This window comes from Carassius gibelio, chromosome B12 (genome assembly GCF_023724105.1).
Source record: "Carassius gibelio isolate Cgi1373 ecotype wild population from Czech Republic chromosome B12, carGib1.2-hapl.c, whole genome shotgun sequence".
In the NCBI taxonomy this organism is placed as follows: Eukaryota; Metazoa; Chordata; class Actinopteri; order Cypriniformes; family Cyprinidae; genus Carassius; species Carassius gibelio.
The window spans coordinates 9,686,610-9,703,070 of record NC_068407.1 but is presented as its reverse complement, the minus strand read 5'-3'; the positions used below and the strand labels follow the sequence as shown (position 1 = coordinate 9,703,070).

The following is a 16,461-nucleotide window of genomic DNA, read 5'->3' as shown; positions in this document are numbered from 1 at the left end:
AGAAGTTATTATTGGTAAATACCGCACAAGCCACTTTACTGTCAGTAGATGGCAGTACTGTCGTCCCATTCAGTGCCGCGTGCCTTGAGTGAATCAATAGAGGAAGAAAACCCGACAGAAGCACACAATGCAGTTTGACTGCTACGGGTTATCCACCCAGGCTTCATGTATGTCTCAGCTTCCCAAATAAAAAAGAAGAAATAATTTCTCCCGTTTTGACGATCGGGACGAATTGCAAGCTTTCATAAGTCCATATTCACGTTACGCTTGAGGAAAAACCAGGGTCTGCTGCGGACACCGGAGAAATCTCCAGCTTGATCTCACAGCGGGCCGCGGAAGGAGGAGCCCGGCCTGCGCTGACGGGGCTGCACTCAACATCCGTGACGGTTCAGCTCCAGCCCGAGGCCTTGGGGCCTGTTGTATATTATTATCGTTTTAAATGGAGGCTCGGACGAAAGGAGAAGCCAGAGGAAAATGGCCCTCTCTACAGCGCGAGGGGTGGGTGTGATTGCAATATTGTTGTCTTTTTGTTCGTGTTAGCATCGTTCGTAAAGGAAAACAGAGTGGATTAGTTTTAAGCAAAAATAATGTTATGTGTTTTATACTTGAGCTGAGATTAAAACACATCGCACAGTGTCTCGTTTTCTCCTCTGATCGTCATATGAAGCCAATAGGCTAGTATCTTTATTAATTTAACGGGATTTTAAAATCAGTTAATAGACTATCATTAGTTACGTCCATCGGTTGTATCCGTGTACTGATCGGAATAATTGGTTTAATTTCCTTCTTAAATGTGAAGTGCAAGATGGGGTGTCAACGAACCACAGGCTAAATGGTTAGCTTGTTTTATTGGAATCATATATTAAATGGCTTTGGGCCTGTCTACAGAGAAGAGAAATAACGATCTAGACCAGTGTAAAACGAATGATTGATCTTTTAAAATGACATTTGATTTATGGTCAGGTGCTAATGATAGTGTTCGCTCGCCTGGTCGTGTATAACACACCGGATAGATAATAACCGTTAAATAATTGGCAATATCACAATCTATTTATTTTCATTATGTCATTTATAGTATAGTAAAAAAATGTTACGAATTTGGTCGTTTAAAACGAGTGTGCTTTTATCCGTGATCCTAACCAGGTTAGCTAACTAGCAAGCTAACATCGACAGCTGATTTAGCGATTTAACTCGTCGCTCTATTAACCGATTTATGTGCTTCAGATTCAGAAATAATACTCGACTAAAATATTTTAGTTTATAAAGATTGCTTATATGTCACAATTGGACTTTGTTTGTGCTGATCATCTTCCTTTTAATAAAGTTTACTAACGAAAACTCGGCCCTGACTTCTGAGGGTAGACACTATTCTCCTTTATGCCCTTAAAACGCGATAGTTATACGCTCTTACTTTGGTGATGTTTTATTTAGTCTTGTTTATTTTCTGTAAGTATAAAATAAGCTCTTTCAGCGTCAAATCAGCATATTTTCTTAGCGAACCAGCCATGCAGAATCTTTAAAAACCCGACTGCGCCACTGATCGGTAGTTTCTGCTTTTTTCTTCCTCAGATGAAAGTGACAATGTCTTGACAGAAAGACAGTAAGTGGAATATCTAAAAGCTTTTATAATCACTGTGTTATTGGATAAAACAGGCCCGGTGATGCCCAGACATGACTGTACTCGGACTGCAGTGTACCATTCATCCTCCACTGGACTCGATTAAATTATAAGACCGGAACCTTAAACCACATTTTCATCTGAGATCCGGAACACTGGTCCTGGAGGCGCTGGTTTTTATTCGTTGTCAGTTGTAAAGTCCCCCAGGCCGGACCAGGGTGTGTTTTTATTAAGTGCCTTTGTCGGACATTGACATGGACGGTTCCAGTCGAAGCGGAGGCTTCAGGCAGAGCCGTCGCTCCCGCTCGCAGCGTGACCGAGAGCGGCGGCGGAGGAGAGCGGATCTCGCGGAGCACAGGGCCTCGTCGCCATCCTCGGCCTCGGACCAAGAACTCTGCAGAGACTCGCTGCTCCGTGCCAGCAGAGGAGAATGCAGACCCGGCTTCCCCGGGACCAGACACCGGCCTCCACGTCGGAGGAAGCGAGAATCAGTTTCTTGCGAGGAGGATATAATCGATGGATTCGCTATAGCCAGCTTCATAAGCCTGGAGGCTTTGGAGGTTTGTGTGTTTATCTATCTCTGACTAGCCTTGAATTAAGTGCTGAAGTACGCTATGTATATTAGAAATTGAGCTGTTTTCCATTTTCATTTTAGTATAAAATATACTGAATATCTACTTGGTCGTTATTAAGGCCCAATCCCAATTCTATTTTATACCCCTCTGCTTACCCCTTCCCCTTGTCCCTTGATACAGAGTGTCAAGGGGTAGGAGAGACAATATTCCACTAAGGATTGGGACACCACCACTACTATGCCGTCACACGTCATCATTCGTTGTCTAGCCAATACACACACATACTGGTGTGCATTAAAGCCTTTAATTATCGTTCTGTGTTAATGAGCTGCTTACTGACACACACACATATCGGAAATCTCGCAGCTCACACATCCAGGAGAAAATAAACTTGTCAACGCTGCCTCATGGCTTTTATTAAATACAGTTTAAATACTGAATCGCTACATTATATTTTCCAGCGGAAATAGTTAACATGTTGTACTGTGTTACTTTGATAGATGGACTGTTCCCTAAAGCCTCCAGATCGTTCTGGCTTGTTCATGGGGAGAGGAATCAAAAGGAAGAGAGGCGTGGACGAAAACGGAGGGCCTCTGTCAGAGCCTGAGGAAGGACCTCCTGCTACGTACACCAACAGTTGGGAGCAGCACAGGAAAATCAAATCTAAACTAAAGAGAAAGGGAGATGCTAAGGTTAGTGCTATAGTTTCATAACTCTTTAATGCTCTATAAACATCAAAAATTAAATCCTTTATGTGCAAACGCCCATGAAAAACATGTCACTGCAATGTTTTAGTTGCGTTTAGTTTCATGCATTGACGGAGTACGTCACAAAGTAACACATTTGCATAATGTCTGCACATGTTCTACGCATAACCTGTATAAAAACATGGACGTATAGTGTCCGTGACGTCACCCATAGGTTTCCAAAGAGAGTTTTTGAAACCAAAAGTGGGTGTAGCGGGCCGTCGCCATCTTGGCAGCCCATCACCTTACGTCATTCTGGGGTAATCAAAAATAGCGGGAGCTGGTTGCTGAAACCATGCCCACTTATCGTGACAGTGGTGACCGCAGCGGCAATCCACCTGTCACTCTAGTGGCCACGTCCTTAATTGTGCAAAACTTTAAGGCTTTATATAATTTAAATGGATGAGTTACAAAAAAATTCACCCCCTCACAGTTGTCATGAAGGGTAAAATTAGCTATATAGACCAAAATCATTTTTTGCACAAGGCTGTAAACATGTTTTTTTCTGCTGTGAAGTTGGGCATTTTAACACGGGGAGTCTATGGGATTGACTCCCTTTTGCAGCCAGCCTCAAGCGGCCAGTCGATGAATTGCAGTTTTAGTCACTGCCGTATGGGCTTCATGAGAGAGAGCGGGAGGTTACCGCTTGGTTCTACGTCGCCAACTTGCATCCCAATAAAATGAGAGTAAATATGTTTTATCACATCTTTTAATTACCACAAACCTGTCAACACTTGACTCCTACGACTGAAATGTCCTGCTCCAGTGGTGCTTGTTAATCAGTCTCTCGTCGATCAGCCAGTTCACCCATTTCATCATCAGATTTCGGCTCGAGTTGGAAAGCTACAATTCATACCAACTTTTCTATGTATTGACAAGTCTCCAGGGCTGTCATTGCAATGAACATTACGTTTCCGAGACGCTGTATGCGGTAGACCAATCTAGAGCCAATCTCTCTATGGCTCTGGACTAATTACAAAGGACTGCATCATCTGACCAATCACAGCAGTGAGGGCTCATGGAAAGAAGGGGTCTAGATAGACTGATTCTTTGAACTGCTTCACTTGAGTTGTTTACAAAACATTTAGAAATGAGGTAAAATTAAATCTTTTTTTTTTTTTAAGTAAATTAGTTTTTTTACCTTGCATGCATGTAAACTTGTTTTAAGAGACTCATAAAACAATATTAGCAACCTTAAAAAGGCATAATAGGGGCACTTTAACCCTTTAACTGCCCCACCAAGAAAAAAGCATTTGAAAAAATTTTTGTTTGCATTTCTTATCTCCTTATGTCATTAGTTACCACACTCAATGTTTTTTTTTTTCAACACGTCCCATAATTTTTAAAATATCGGCCTCTACCAAATGGTTGATATGTCACTTTATGGCAAAAGTACCGGAATTCATACACATACTATGGAAATCAGAAAATATGAACTATAATGAATGATCAGAAAGTTATATTTCTCAGCAAATAGTACATTCTGACAGCAGAAAGGATTATCTGAAAACATTAGCTTAGCTTTTCTACGTTTACCATAAAGTGACAAATCAACCATTTGGTTGAGCAGGCAGTTAAAGGGTTAAAAAAAGTTTTCAATATTATGTAGTCATGATGTGTCAGAAGCCTTATTGTTGGGGAAATTAGACGCAGTGACTGGTCTAAACAAAATTTACATCAAATGTGAATATGCTTCTCGCTGTTGTAGCAGCAGTCAAGAGTTTTTTTTTAATGGTCCAGATGCTGGGAGAGCCTGGTTATTATTAATAACATAATTATGATTTTTGGGTGAACTATCCCTTTAACTGATGTATTTAGATGTTTGTGGTTATAGAATTCAAAGGCAACAAAAATTGCAATTAATAGATTTAAGAAATAATGCCAAAAGGAACAGCGATTTATGGTAATCAAAGTGTGTATTATTATTGCCCAATCCAGTTTGTCTGAATTGCCAATTTGTTATCTAATTTCAGCTGACCTTTATAATGTAAGACAAAAATAAATATAAATCTGTTTTATTTTTATTGTGTTCTTGTAATTACATATTTGCTACTCTGTAATATTTTCCCTGTGGTTTGACTATTTCAAATGTCTGTTTCAGGTATCTGGGAATCACATGGAGACAGGATATATTGTGAGTTGTTTTTTTTCCAGCGAGTTTTGTGTTTTTCTTTGCAGTCCAAAAATATGACTTTGAAATTTGTTCAGACTTTCAAAGCATATGTATTTCGAAGTCATATTGTTATCATACTCTAACATTTGAAAGTTAAAGATTGTTTTTTTTAAATGTCTATTATTACAAAGGCTGCTTTTATTTGATTAAAATAAAAGTATTCTGAGGGTAGACACTATTCTCCTTTATGCCCTTAAAACGCGATAGTTATACGCTCTTACTTTGGTGATGTTTTATTTAGTCTAGTTTATTTTCTGTAAGTATAAAATAAGCTCTTTCAGTGTCAAATCAGGACACTTGATCATTCTAATATGCTGATTTTGTTATCAAGAAACATTTCTTATTTATTATCAATGTAGATATGCTGTACTATTGTGGAAAGCATGATAAAAAAAAAAAAAAAACATTTTGTAACCAAAGTCTTTACTGTCCGTTTTCATCAATGAAATGCATCCTTTACTGAATAATAATGAATACTATTTTCTTTTGAAAAAAAAAAAAAACTGATCCAACTGAACGGTATTGTATGTTTTTGTGTATTATAAATGATCTATTATAAACAAGTGAAATTATCATTACATTTTTCCACCACACAAATGTAGGCTATAACTGTATCTCTTTATATTTAATCCACAGTGTGATACAGAGAGTGAATCGGGGGATAAGGTAAAAATGTTTATTATTCTTGAATTTGCTTTATCTGTTTTGATGCATTTCGCTATTTCGATAATGAGTTTTTCCCCACTGTTTAGGCTTCTGACAATATGGAGCCAGCTTTCATCATCTGCACAAGAGAAGGTAAATCTCTGATGGCAGTAGCAGGTGTATATATTGTGCCGGTAGATGGTGAATTACCTAGGAGTAATGATATTTTTGTGTGTTTTGGGTTTTTTACTTGGACAGCTATGTTTATCTTTAATTAAAATGCAGATTTATTTATATGCCACTCTATATGGAAGGAACAGCCTATATGGAACTGTTTGATTATTTTTGTAAATTATATTCGTAAAACCTCTCTTTTTCCACAGCAGTTAACTCCAACTCTGCAAGTGCTGCTGCGAGCAACGGTTGCCCCCTCTTGCCCTCAAATAGCTCACAGCCCCTTCTGTCAGTCACACCTCGGGTCTCCGGCCTGCAGAGGAGTCAGGAGAGGAGTATGGAGCAGCCTTACCCTGAGCCCATCTCTACCTCATCCTCTCTGCCTAGCCTTGCAGCCCATTCCACTGCCTCGGTCTCTAACTCCCTTCCAGAGCAGCGTAATGGAAATGGTGTTCCCTATCACCGCCATGATCCTAGCCCACCACAGCACAAACACAAGCCTTTCCTTTTCTCTGGAAAGCCACAATCAATCTACAGCAACAACAGGTAAGTGTAGTTAAACTTTTTTTTGCTTTAATTTGGTGAATATTAGGTCAAACAGAATGAAACAATAAACGTAAATATAGTAATACACTATAAATAACATACATATACTAGTGCTGCAACAACAACGCGTCGACGTCATCGATTACGTCGACTACAAAAATACGTTACGTTGACGTGACAGTTGTGACCGCAGCAGATTCGGCGATTCTGAAAGCACAAACTGATGCGATATTATTAAGTGTCTAATAAATGCAGACTTGCTCATTGCATGATTCTGATATTCTTGTAAGGATTACAAGTTATTGGTATGATCACCCGTAGCGGCTGAAGTAAGTAGGATAAACAAAAAAAGAAAGTAAGTCTGTGTTGGCGCGGGTTTCGAACAGTGTTAAAAGACGGTGCACCGCGAGACAACAGTCACAAACCACCGAGCTATCTGTCTACACCAAATCAGCTCCAGATGGATTCAAGAAAAGGACGTGCCGCCGCTTCATCAAGAAAATGTGATCGTGTTAACTTGTGACCTATTATGAAAATAAACCATAGCAGAACCATGACTACATTTTATGGTTTGTGATGCTAAAGAACATTTCATGACGTATCAGACAACCGTACATTTGTGGCTACTGTGGTTTAATTATAAAAGCTATCGTTAACTCATTTACCATAGTAAAATAATTTTCTTTGCCTCTTTATTTTTGTATACTGTAAAAACTTCAACCACATTGAAGTATTAAAAAAAAAAGAATAGAGGTTGAAATATATTAGAAGCTGTACATATATTTTTTTGTAAAGTTGCATTGCATTTTTCATGGATAAATTCTGATCACATTTAGGTTTAATAAATATTTTCTCCCTTCTCAAGCACAATTATAATTCGTAAGTAGTTACAATTATGAATGCAAAAATATATATATATATATATATATATATATATATATATAAATAATTTGTTGCAATTAGAATTTATACTATCAATTGTGGTATTATCTATTTCTTAAACACACAAATTCAAGCATATTTTTTTTTCCTGTTTAACATTCACTCATGCCTCTTCTTATTATAGTGTGCAGTTCTTGCTCAGAAAAAGTTGCCATCTGTATCACATTTTATGACATTATTCAAAAGCATGTGTCTATTAAAATGACAAGACAAATTATATTCCCTAAACATGTGATGTGGTATTGTTTTTCCATCAGGAGCAGTACCTCAGGCAAGCCTCCATCTTCGTCAGCCTCTTCATCCATCAGACCACCTACTCCTGCTACAAACGCATCCCTCGTTCGAGGCTCAGGTGGTGTGGGGACAGTAATACCCTCCTCTCGACCAAGTCCTGGTGCTGTTTTCACGCCGTCCCCCAACCTTCCCCCACCACCTCCTCTCCTGCAGGTGTCACCCCACACTTCAACAGGTACAACTAACTTTACCAGCCATTATGTGACATACTAAATGCATTAACAACATTATTTAGTGACAATTAAATCATAAAAATGAAATGTGTATTTTCTTGTTCAGAAAGGTGAAGTTCTTTCTTTTTTCTTTGATTAATAGATCCGGATCTGATCTGTAAGGACCTGACAGACTCGAATGCTAGCTCTGCACCTAGAGGAGCATCTGTGTCAAGCTCAAACTGTGGGACATCTAGCAGATCCTCCCAGGCCCAAACGTCCATCCCTGCAATGGCCTACCAGTTCCATCAGCACAATCACCAGCACCAGCACACTCATACTCACCAACACTTCTTACATCCAACAGCTGCACCACCACCACTGGTGAGGAGTCAACTGTAGCCCAACGATGGCTAGTTTTAAAAAGTGATTGATTATGACATTTCTCTTGTGCTTGTTGTGTTTCAGTTTGATAAGTATCCAGGCAAAATAGACGGTCTCTTTCGACACCCAGTAAGTTTTTTTTTTTAAACATTTGTATTAATGAAGTTTAATTTAAATCTGACGGGTAGTTTTCAAATTTGCTGCCAATATAGCAGGTCTCTGTGAAAGACTAGCGTTTTTAGTTTGTGATTATTAATTATTTATTTTCTCTTTTACAAAGTTTTTTCCTCAGTATCCACCCCCAGTGCCTGTTCTTCCGCCCACAGGACCTTTCAGATCATTGCATGGAGCTTTTCAGCCTAAGGTAAAAAAATTTTTTGGTTATTTGGGCATTGTTTTGATTATTAAAATCTGAAAGCTTGGTGTATTATATTAAATATAAAAATCATTCAGATGAAGAATGCTTGCATATTACCACAATATTTAGTGATCATAGGGAGATAATAATGTGCTGCCTGTCCACCACATAAGAGCATGAAAAGTACCATTACTTAATCAAACATTTAAAGGGGTCATATGACGTTGCTTACAAAGAACACTATATTGTGTATTTGTAGACTTTTATAAAGAATATCTCTTTGGGTTTGAGACTTCCATTCATCCATTCATGAACAGCTTGTAACACTCATAAGAGAAAGGAAATCTTGAAAATGCGTCATATAACCCGTTAAACAATAGTCAGAACATTTACCTAATAATGTATGCAACTGTTCAAAAGACAAAGTTTATTTTGCATTAAATTGGATGAATTAAATTGATCCAAGGTGATATTTAAGACATTCTGTTTTTGGCATTCTGTTTATTTTAACATTTTATTCATTAAAGAATCCTAAAAAAATAAATTATATTAATATATATAATTATAATTTTAAATATAATTTTCTCCACATTTATTAAGCAATTCAACCCGAGCCCGATGGACCCCCACTTTTTTTACGCCCCTCGGGCCGGGCTTCAGACCAACATTCATGTTATAGTTCAGACGCGGGCCGGGCCTGGCTTCGGGCCTGTTTTTGACCGTCTCCTAATTTTTGTATTTTAGACATCCATCAATCAGTGATGAAAAATAATATTAGAATCAACACGAGGCCGTTTATTTAAAGGTCAGAAATTGATTTGTATTTCAGTGAGTGAAATAAGTATTTGATCCCCTACCAACCAGCAAGAATTCTGGCACCCACAGATTGGATATGTGCCCATCTGGAACACAGATTAGTCCTGCCACTTTAAGAAGTTACTCCTAATGTCAGCGCGTTAGGTGTATAAGGCACTTGTCCACACAATCTGTATTTTCTATACCAATCTCTCACACCACCATGGGCAAGACCAAAGAGCTGCCAAAGGATGTCAGAGACCAGATTGTAGATCTGCAAAAGGTTGGAATGGTCTTCAAGAATAGCAGTATTATGTATCCTACAGGCTAAAGGTGCAAATATTCATTGGTGTCTTGTTGAGATGGCACAACCATGAAGAATTTAGGGCTTATTTTTGGGCAAGATATTCTAAGGTATGAAAATTTGAATATGTTAGTTATTCATTTTAAAAGTTCAAGCACAATCTGATTTGTAAGAATGACCACTTTAATTGAGTTAAAGCCAATATTAGGCACCAATCCATATTTTTTCCTATTTATATTTTGAGCCCATGAAGTGGGTTTGAATAGTTTGTTGTTATTGACAGCTTGTTGCTCTTCAGGGAGCTGCTCCAGAGATGGCTGCTGGTTTGGGAGTTGTACCGTCCCACCTTCCACCTAAAGCTTCAAGGGTAAAGATGCTCTATCATGCATATTTGCATTATACATCATAATTGTAACTTAATAGAGACTAATATAAATAATGTATGGTGTTTGTGTCCACAGCTAACAGACCCATTTGCACCACCACCAAAAGTCAGTAATGTAAGTTCAATCTTTTGTTTTGTACTTGATTTATTTTATTTGTTGAACTCTAAATGACTAGCAGACAACTCTTTCTAACTTTATTTGGATGATCTCTTTACAGAAGCCTGGAAAATGGTGTGCTATGCATGTCCGTGTTGCTTGGATGATTCTAAGGCATCAAGAAAAAGTCAAGGTTTTTGTGGTTATCTGTGTTTGTTTAGTTTGAATGCAAAAAGGCCAATAATTACAAAATGGTTTAAATGTGTATATATATATTTTTACTTTTTAGGGATGTTTTTAAATTAAAGTGGCGTCCTTTTGACCCTTTCTGTTGCTGTCTTTCTCAGCTTATGCATGCTGATCCACAAAAGCTGGACTTCCGTAATGACCTGTTGCCCCGACTCCCTGGCCCTGGTATTGGTGGACTAGGAGGTCTAGGACCACTTGGTGGTCCCCTTGCCCCAACTCCTGATCTTACAAGACCAGGAAGCCTGTTCACTGGTGTGTTATGCTTATACTTATCTCTGAAACCAATTTAGAAATTCTCCAGGTGATATAAACCTGTGGTTGTTCTTAAGCCGTGATTGCTTTTAAGCTATTGAAGTGGGTTGTTTCTACCTAAATAACAGTTTTCAGGTACAAAACACTTTGATAGCACTACTGAAGGATTTTTATAGCACTACTTTGCTGCCATCTGAGGGCTCTAAATTATAAAGGCTTAAGGAGGATATAAAGCATAAACTTGGCTAAATGTCAACACTCAATGGTAGTCCATTTATGGGTGTTTGAATTTTTTGTCTGAGTTGACCCATGTCTTCTCAGGTGGAGTCAATCCGTCCTCCACACCATTCATGCCTCCATCAATGCCCCATTCCTCTTTCCTCACCTCAGCAGCACATCTGGGTAAGAGACTGTCTCTGAGAAAGTAGGGGCATCAAAAGCCAATGTTACCCATGCTGCTCTTGTTGCTCTGTGCAGATATGTTCTTTAGGCTTGCTTCATTTGCTAGCTTTGTAGAGCATAATTTCCTCTGCGTTCATCTGATATTATCACTAATGGCTGGGTTTCGTGTTACAGATCCATATGTTCGTTCATCCTCCTACTCTTCTTTGGGAGCCCTGAGTTCTGGTGCCTTTGGAGGCTTAGGCAGCCCTACGATAGGTTTGTCCTGCTAATTTTATTAAGAATATGTATATATTAATCAGTTGACTCCATTGCTGGTTCTCAACCTTTTTGACTTTAAGGCAGTTTTTGTGGTTTACTAGATTACGTTTAAAAAAATACATTTCGTTCACAACTTGGCATAACTTGGAAATGTATATTCATTTATAGAAGTGTCCAAGGAGTTATAAGATTTCATCAATTTATATGGCTTTTCCAGTGGGATTCCTGGTTCTCAAAGAAACACGTTTTTCAAACCTTGATTTATCTCTATGTATTTTGATTTTTAGTTGATTTGTCTTATATTAAATCATTTAAGTCATCTTCAGGCCCCCAGTTGAGAATCACTGCTCTAATTTGAATGTGTTGGTTTTCTAACATTTTCCTAAGCATTTTAATAAAGGACTGCAAAAGTTAATTTAAGTAGTATTTATTAATCATATTTACACTCATCCAAAGACTAATCAAATGTTATACATTTTTCTTTTAGTTGCCAATGTTTTTGGACATAAGACCGAGCCCTCTGCAAGTGCAGTTGGAGGACTGGGTAACCCCCATGATCCATGGAATCGTCTGCATGTTACACCTGCCTCTTTCCCCTCTGGATCCTGGGCAAAAGGACCAGAGAAGAGGGATGATAGAGGAAAGGATGTGGAAAGAAGAGAACCCACTCATATAAAAGATGAAAAGGACAGGTATGACATTAAAACGATTTGTTGTTATAAGTGGGCTTTTAAGATCAAAAGTGAATTGTTTATTGAATTTTGCAACTTGACGCATAACTTAATTGGTTTAATACTTTGATTTTTTCTCACAGAGACAGTCTCTTGTATGGACGTCAGCCAGTGCGAATGTCACCTGGTGTCCCATCCCACAAGCATCGCAGCAGCACCCCCAGTTCACATCTAAATGGCTTGGGCCCACTGAGCGTAGGTGGAGTTCAGTCAGATGGCCAAAGTAGAGAGCGTGATCGAGAAAGAGAACGGGAGTCAGACAAGAGACAACATTCTACATCCAGGGCACCAGTGTCAGCTTCCTCCGCAGCACCAGACAGACCTCGATCTTCAACATCATCTATTCTCACAGCCTCTCCTTCTAACATCCCCTCAGCCCCCTCTCCTCTGGATCTGTTTCACCGACAGCCACCACACACACTCAGCACAGAATCCAGCCATTCTTCACAACGAGAAAACAATGGTCCAGCCTCTTCTAGTTCACTTCCAGTCAAGAAACCTGATCGTACCACAACTCCAGTATCCAAACCTACACTTGGTCTAACCTCTGGGTCGCTCCTCCCCCAAGTCAAGGTCAAAGAAGAGCGTAAAGAGGAGCCTGAGCCAGTGCCCATCTCTTTACTGCATTCTGCCGTGCCTTCACACAACTTTGAACGGCCTAATAGTCGGCACCCACACCATCCATCCACCCCTTCCTCAACCCTCTCACTTACACCTACACCTGGCGTGCCTCTTCCTCCACCAACTCCCCACCATCCTCTGTCGCTCTTAGATCGTCCACGGGGTATTGATGCCTATCTTAGTGGTGCTGGAGGCTCAGCCGGACTGGTATTAGGTGCTGCAGCTGATCGTTTCCCACCACATCCACATGGTCCTCCACAAGGTCATTCCCAAGCCACTCACTTTCCCTGGGAGCATTGGAGGGATCTGGCCGCTCAACAGCAGCAACGCAGGGAAGTATTAGCTCTGAGGTCAGATCCCCACTTTGCACTTCGCTCTGATCCACACTTTTCTAGACTTCTCCAGCATCAGCAGGTACAGCGTTATTTGGAGGCTGAGAGAGCTGCAGTAGCAGCAGCTGTGGCATCCAGCCCACACCATCCACCAGTACCTACCTCTATGTCCTCCGCTTCATCCTCAGCAGGCAGGCCAGAGTTCGGTTTGATGTCCCACCCGTTCGATGAGGAGCAACGTGCTCAGTTAATGCGGGAAGACTTGGAGAGAGCACGGTACTTAGGGATGCATCCGCACCTATCTGCACCTCACCTTACTAGCCCATCTCATGCTGCCCACCTAGAACAGCTTCACGCAGGGCTTTTATCCCACTCTCATCTCCAACCAGCTGGAGCCTCTGCACAAGCATCACATCACCCTGGCCTCTACTCTAGACTGGGACCTCTGCATTCACACTCTCACTTACCTAATGGCATTCTAGCCAAGGCACCAGGTCTAGTTGGGGCTCCACCACCTCTAATTTCGTCTATGAACAGATCTTCTACTCCACCCCGTGGCCCCAGACTTGGTGGGGCAGGAGACTTGGCCCTTTTTACCACACATAAAGATGGCGAGTCCAGATAGTACTAGGTAAAGCTCAAGGAGCTTCCAGAACTGCTTTGTTAAAAGAAACTGCTTGTTAAATGGCAAGATTGTGCAGGACACTCAAAAAGAGCTAAGCTTCAGTGACCATACACAAGTGTTGAAACAACCTGGGGTGCGAACCAAGACACTTCCCAGGGTTTGATATATTTAGCCACTGTGGTTAAGTTAGTGCAATTAAGGTACTCTCTTGCTGTGCCTGGGTTTTTATGTAGGGTTTTCTTTACAAAGAGTCCTTTGGATGTTCAAAGACTATTCATTACTACTAAAATGAAGACAGGATGTGTTGAAGAGTGATGGATAAAAATTTGTGAACTTGTTTGTCTTGGTGAACTTAAGGAAAAACCTACTGTAGAGTAATGGTCCTCAGCTTTGCATTTGAGGAAAAAGAAATCGGACCCTTGCCGAAGTAGTCGAGTACTTATTGTCTCAATCAGCACTGTTGGGAAATGTATGAATTAAAAGAAACACATGGTCCACATTCTGCTTTAAATATTAATGTCATACATCAGACAAATTCCATGAACATCAGAATGAACAGAACTTAAGATTTATTTTATTCTTTAAAAATGTTATGAACTGTACATCTTGTTGGATAATATTTTAAAATACAAAGGGAAAGAACTGTCTCCCATTCATTAGTCTGACCAGAATATAGTAGAATAGTGATAATTGCTTTTGTAATAATTATTGTTAACATTAATTACCTTACATAATAAATATATTCACTGTTTATGTTATAATGTTGTGTTTCAGGTCTCACCAAATGCCCTCACTTGTTGAAACGAGTCAGTGATGATGATTGTTAAGCAAAGCACTAAAGTGATATTGCTCCAAAATACTGGTTAGGTTAAAGTCTGTTTCCTGTGGATGTATCAAAGCCAGTATCTACGGTTCAGAGGACTGTATATTATCATAATTTGGGACAGGTGTGTGTGTGTGTGTTATGTCTATGTTCTCCACAGCTGAAGCCTTTGGAAGTCTCCAACAACCATCACCCGAATACACATGGAGCAAAACGAGGCATCTGTCGACTGGACAAAAGGAGTACACGTCTTGTACTTGCAGCTAAACTATAGGATTAGAAAGACTCTTGAGATACAGGACATTCTGGATTCATTATTTGAGCAAAACATTTTTATACATTTTAAATATGTCCCCCTCCCCTTGAAAAGAAAACCACAAAGATTAATTATTAAAAATGGTTGGTTATTTACATGTGTGGTAGTGTATTGACTCATTGTATAGATCTAAATTGCGTGTGATTGTCATAAAATTTCAGGGACATCTATCTAGACTTATATCAGGACTTATTTTATTTTAATTTAAGTGATCCATGAGCACCAAACATCTTAGTCTTAAACGTTACTATAATCCATGAGATCAAAAAATTGTATCTAGGTTATCAAACGTCTATCAAGACATTTCATATTGTCTGAAGATGTAAAATAAAATTCTTATATTTATTCTAAAATTGTTATATCTTGTCAAACTGCTGGCAGCTAAGTTACACAGCGAGAGATTCTTTAAAAAAAAATGTACATATAATCTAAAGTTACGTTCAAACAAGTTATTTAATATTTACATGTAATAAAGAAATCTAAAAACACCGTGAATTTCCAGTAACGGCTGAGATGTGTACAGCTTTGAGTGCAGCGCGCTCTGAAGCAGGTCTCGCGAGATGTCTGTTCTTGGTCAGCAGTCGCTCGTTCCTCCATTTCGCTGCGTCGAAAGTCTCCTCCCCGCAGCCGCTAGATTCAGCGATCCCGGACCCAGTCTCTCTTGGAGCGGTCTTTAACTTGATCCTACGAACCTGCCAGTACCTCACTGGGTACCGAGAGACAGTTTGGGATAGCCTCTACACGGATTGAGTACGATTTGAAGCGGATGGCGACTCCTTCAGCAAGAATTTAGTAAAAGAAAAGCGCTCGGAAATTTCAGGTAGGTGGGAACTTAAGATGGCGGTGGTGAGAGGAGGGGGGTGCTGGGGAGGAAGTGATGGGAGGGGGAGGAGGGAAAAGGGGATCACTGGTGGGGGTTTGGGACATGGCGGGACAAGTTAACTTTCAAGCACTCGGGGTGAAGTAATCATCGGGATTGTAATGTTAAGAACATTACCTGTTTGAGCTGACTCTATTGGATCAGCATCGCATTCGTGTTTGTTATCAACTTTTTAATGCAACTGCATCAAAACCCTTAGCAAATTTGAAGGGTTCCGATTTCTTCGCACTGGACACTTTTTTGAGACAACGAGCTGAAAACGAAACTGTCGTCTGACACTGCAAGTGCAACAGCAACCAAGTTAGCCTGTAATTTTGTCCGTTACTTTATCCTCAAGTGTGTTTAATGTGTCCTTATTGAGTGGAGTTTCATATAACTTTGCAAATAAACCAACGTATTAGTGAAATTCTGACGATTCATCTAATCTAGAATGTATTACACATTACACAATAACAGACTGTAGAACTGTTGAATTTTGTGATGGAAAGTCCATCTCATTTTTGTGTGTCGGTTCTTTCGAATCAAAATCCGGTTTAGGAACCGATTCAGTGATTCTTTGTCATCCAGAGGTCCCCGAAATCTCTTGGCATATTACATGCTTTAAATTGTATCGCAAATGCTTCTATATGTAGGCACACATTGCTGTTTATTACCTTTTTTATTGCCTTATGTTAACAATTCCTTAAATGTATATAGCGTTTTTCTGGGCACTCGGAATAAAGAACTAAATACGTCTGTTTATTGTAATTTTATTCATTTATAATGTCAAGGCATTTAGAGC

General features: G+C 39.6%; 2 protein-coding genes across 12 annotated transcripts in view; both read left to right on the top strand.

Moving 5' to 3' along the window:
* Positions 1–42: 42 nt before the first annotated feature.
* Positions 43–14,895, top strand: LOC127969323 (autism susceptibility gene 2 protein). 8 transcript variants are annotated; one of them, XM_052571191.1, is made up of 19 exons: positions 43–498; positions 1,570–2,178; positions 2,694–2,885; positions 5,041–5,073; positions 5,749–5,778; positions 5,865–5,910; positions 6,141–6,477; positions 7,677–7,888; positions 8,029–8,249; positions 8,334–8,378; positions 8,530–8,613; positions 10,005–10,073; positions 10,168–10,206; positions 10,310–10,381; positions 10,536–10,689; positions 11,011–11,091; positions 11,266–11,349; positions 11,840–12,044; positions 12,167–14,895. In XM_052571191.1, the coding sequence occupies exons 2-19, from the start codon at positions 1,873–1,875 to the stop codon at positions 13,659–13,661; spliced, it is 3,705 nt and encodes a 1,234-aa protein (XP_052427151.1). In that variant the 5' UTR covers positions 43–498; positions 1,570–1,872; the 3' UTR covers positions 13,662–14,895. The 8 variants fall into 8 exon arrangements, with proteins under 8 accessions (XP_052427151.1, XP_052427149.1, XP_052427150.1 ...); XM_052571189.1 differs by having other exon boundaries at positions 94–498; positions 1,654–2,178; positions 9,990–10,073; XM_052571190.1 differs by having other exon boundaries at positions 94–498; positions 6,144–6,477; positions 9,990–10,073.
* Positions 14,896–15,309: 414 nt separating this feature from the next.
* LOC127969321 (helicase SRCAP-like) overlaps positions 15,310–16,461 on the top strand; it is a 29,660-nt gene continuing 28,508 nt past the window's right edge. For 2 of the 4 annotated variants that reach the window (XM_052571185.1, XM_052571186.1), the window contains exon 1: positions 15,412–15,620. The gene's annotated coding sequence lies outside the window, so the exon portion shown is untranslated. Of the gene's footprint in view, positions 15,621–15,733; positions 15,989–16,461 lie in introns of those variants that run through there. The other 2 variants (XM_052571182.1, XM_052571184.1) reach the window with 2 other exon arrangements.

What these genes read in the sequence shown, in the direction of transcription:
- LOC127969323 (XM_052571189.1), top strand. Translation starts at nt 1,873, where the DNA reads ATGGACGGTTCCAGTCGAAGCGGAGGCTTCAGGCAGAGCCGTCGCTCC. An exon ending in AGAGTGAATCGGGGGATAAG is followed by an intron (nt 5,779 to 5,864) that starts GTAAAAATGTTT and finishes CCCACTGTTTAG; the next exon opens with GCTTCTGACAATATGGAGCC. An exon ending in ATGGAGCTTTTCAGCCTAAG is followed by an intron (nt 8,614 to 9,989) that starts GTAAAAAAATTT and finishes TGTTATTGACAG; the next exon opens with CTTGTTGCTCTTCAGGGAGC.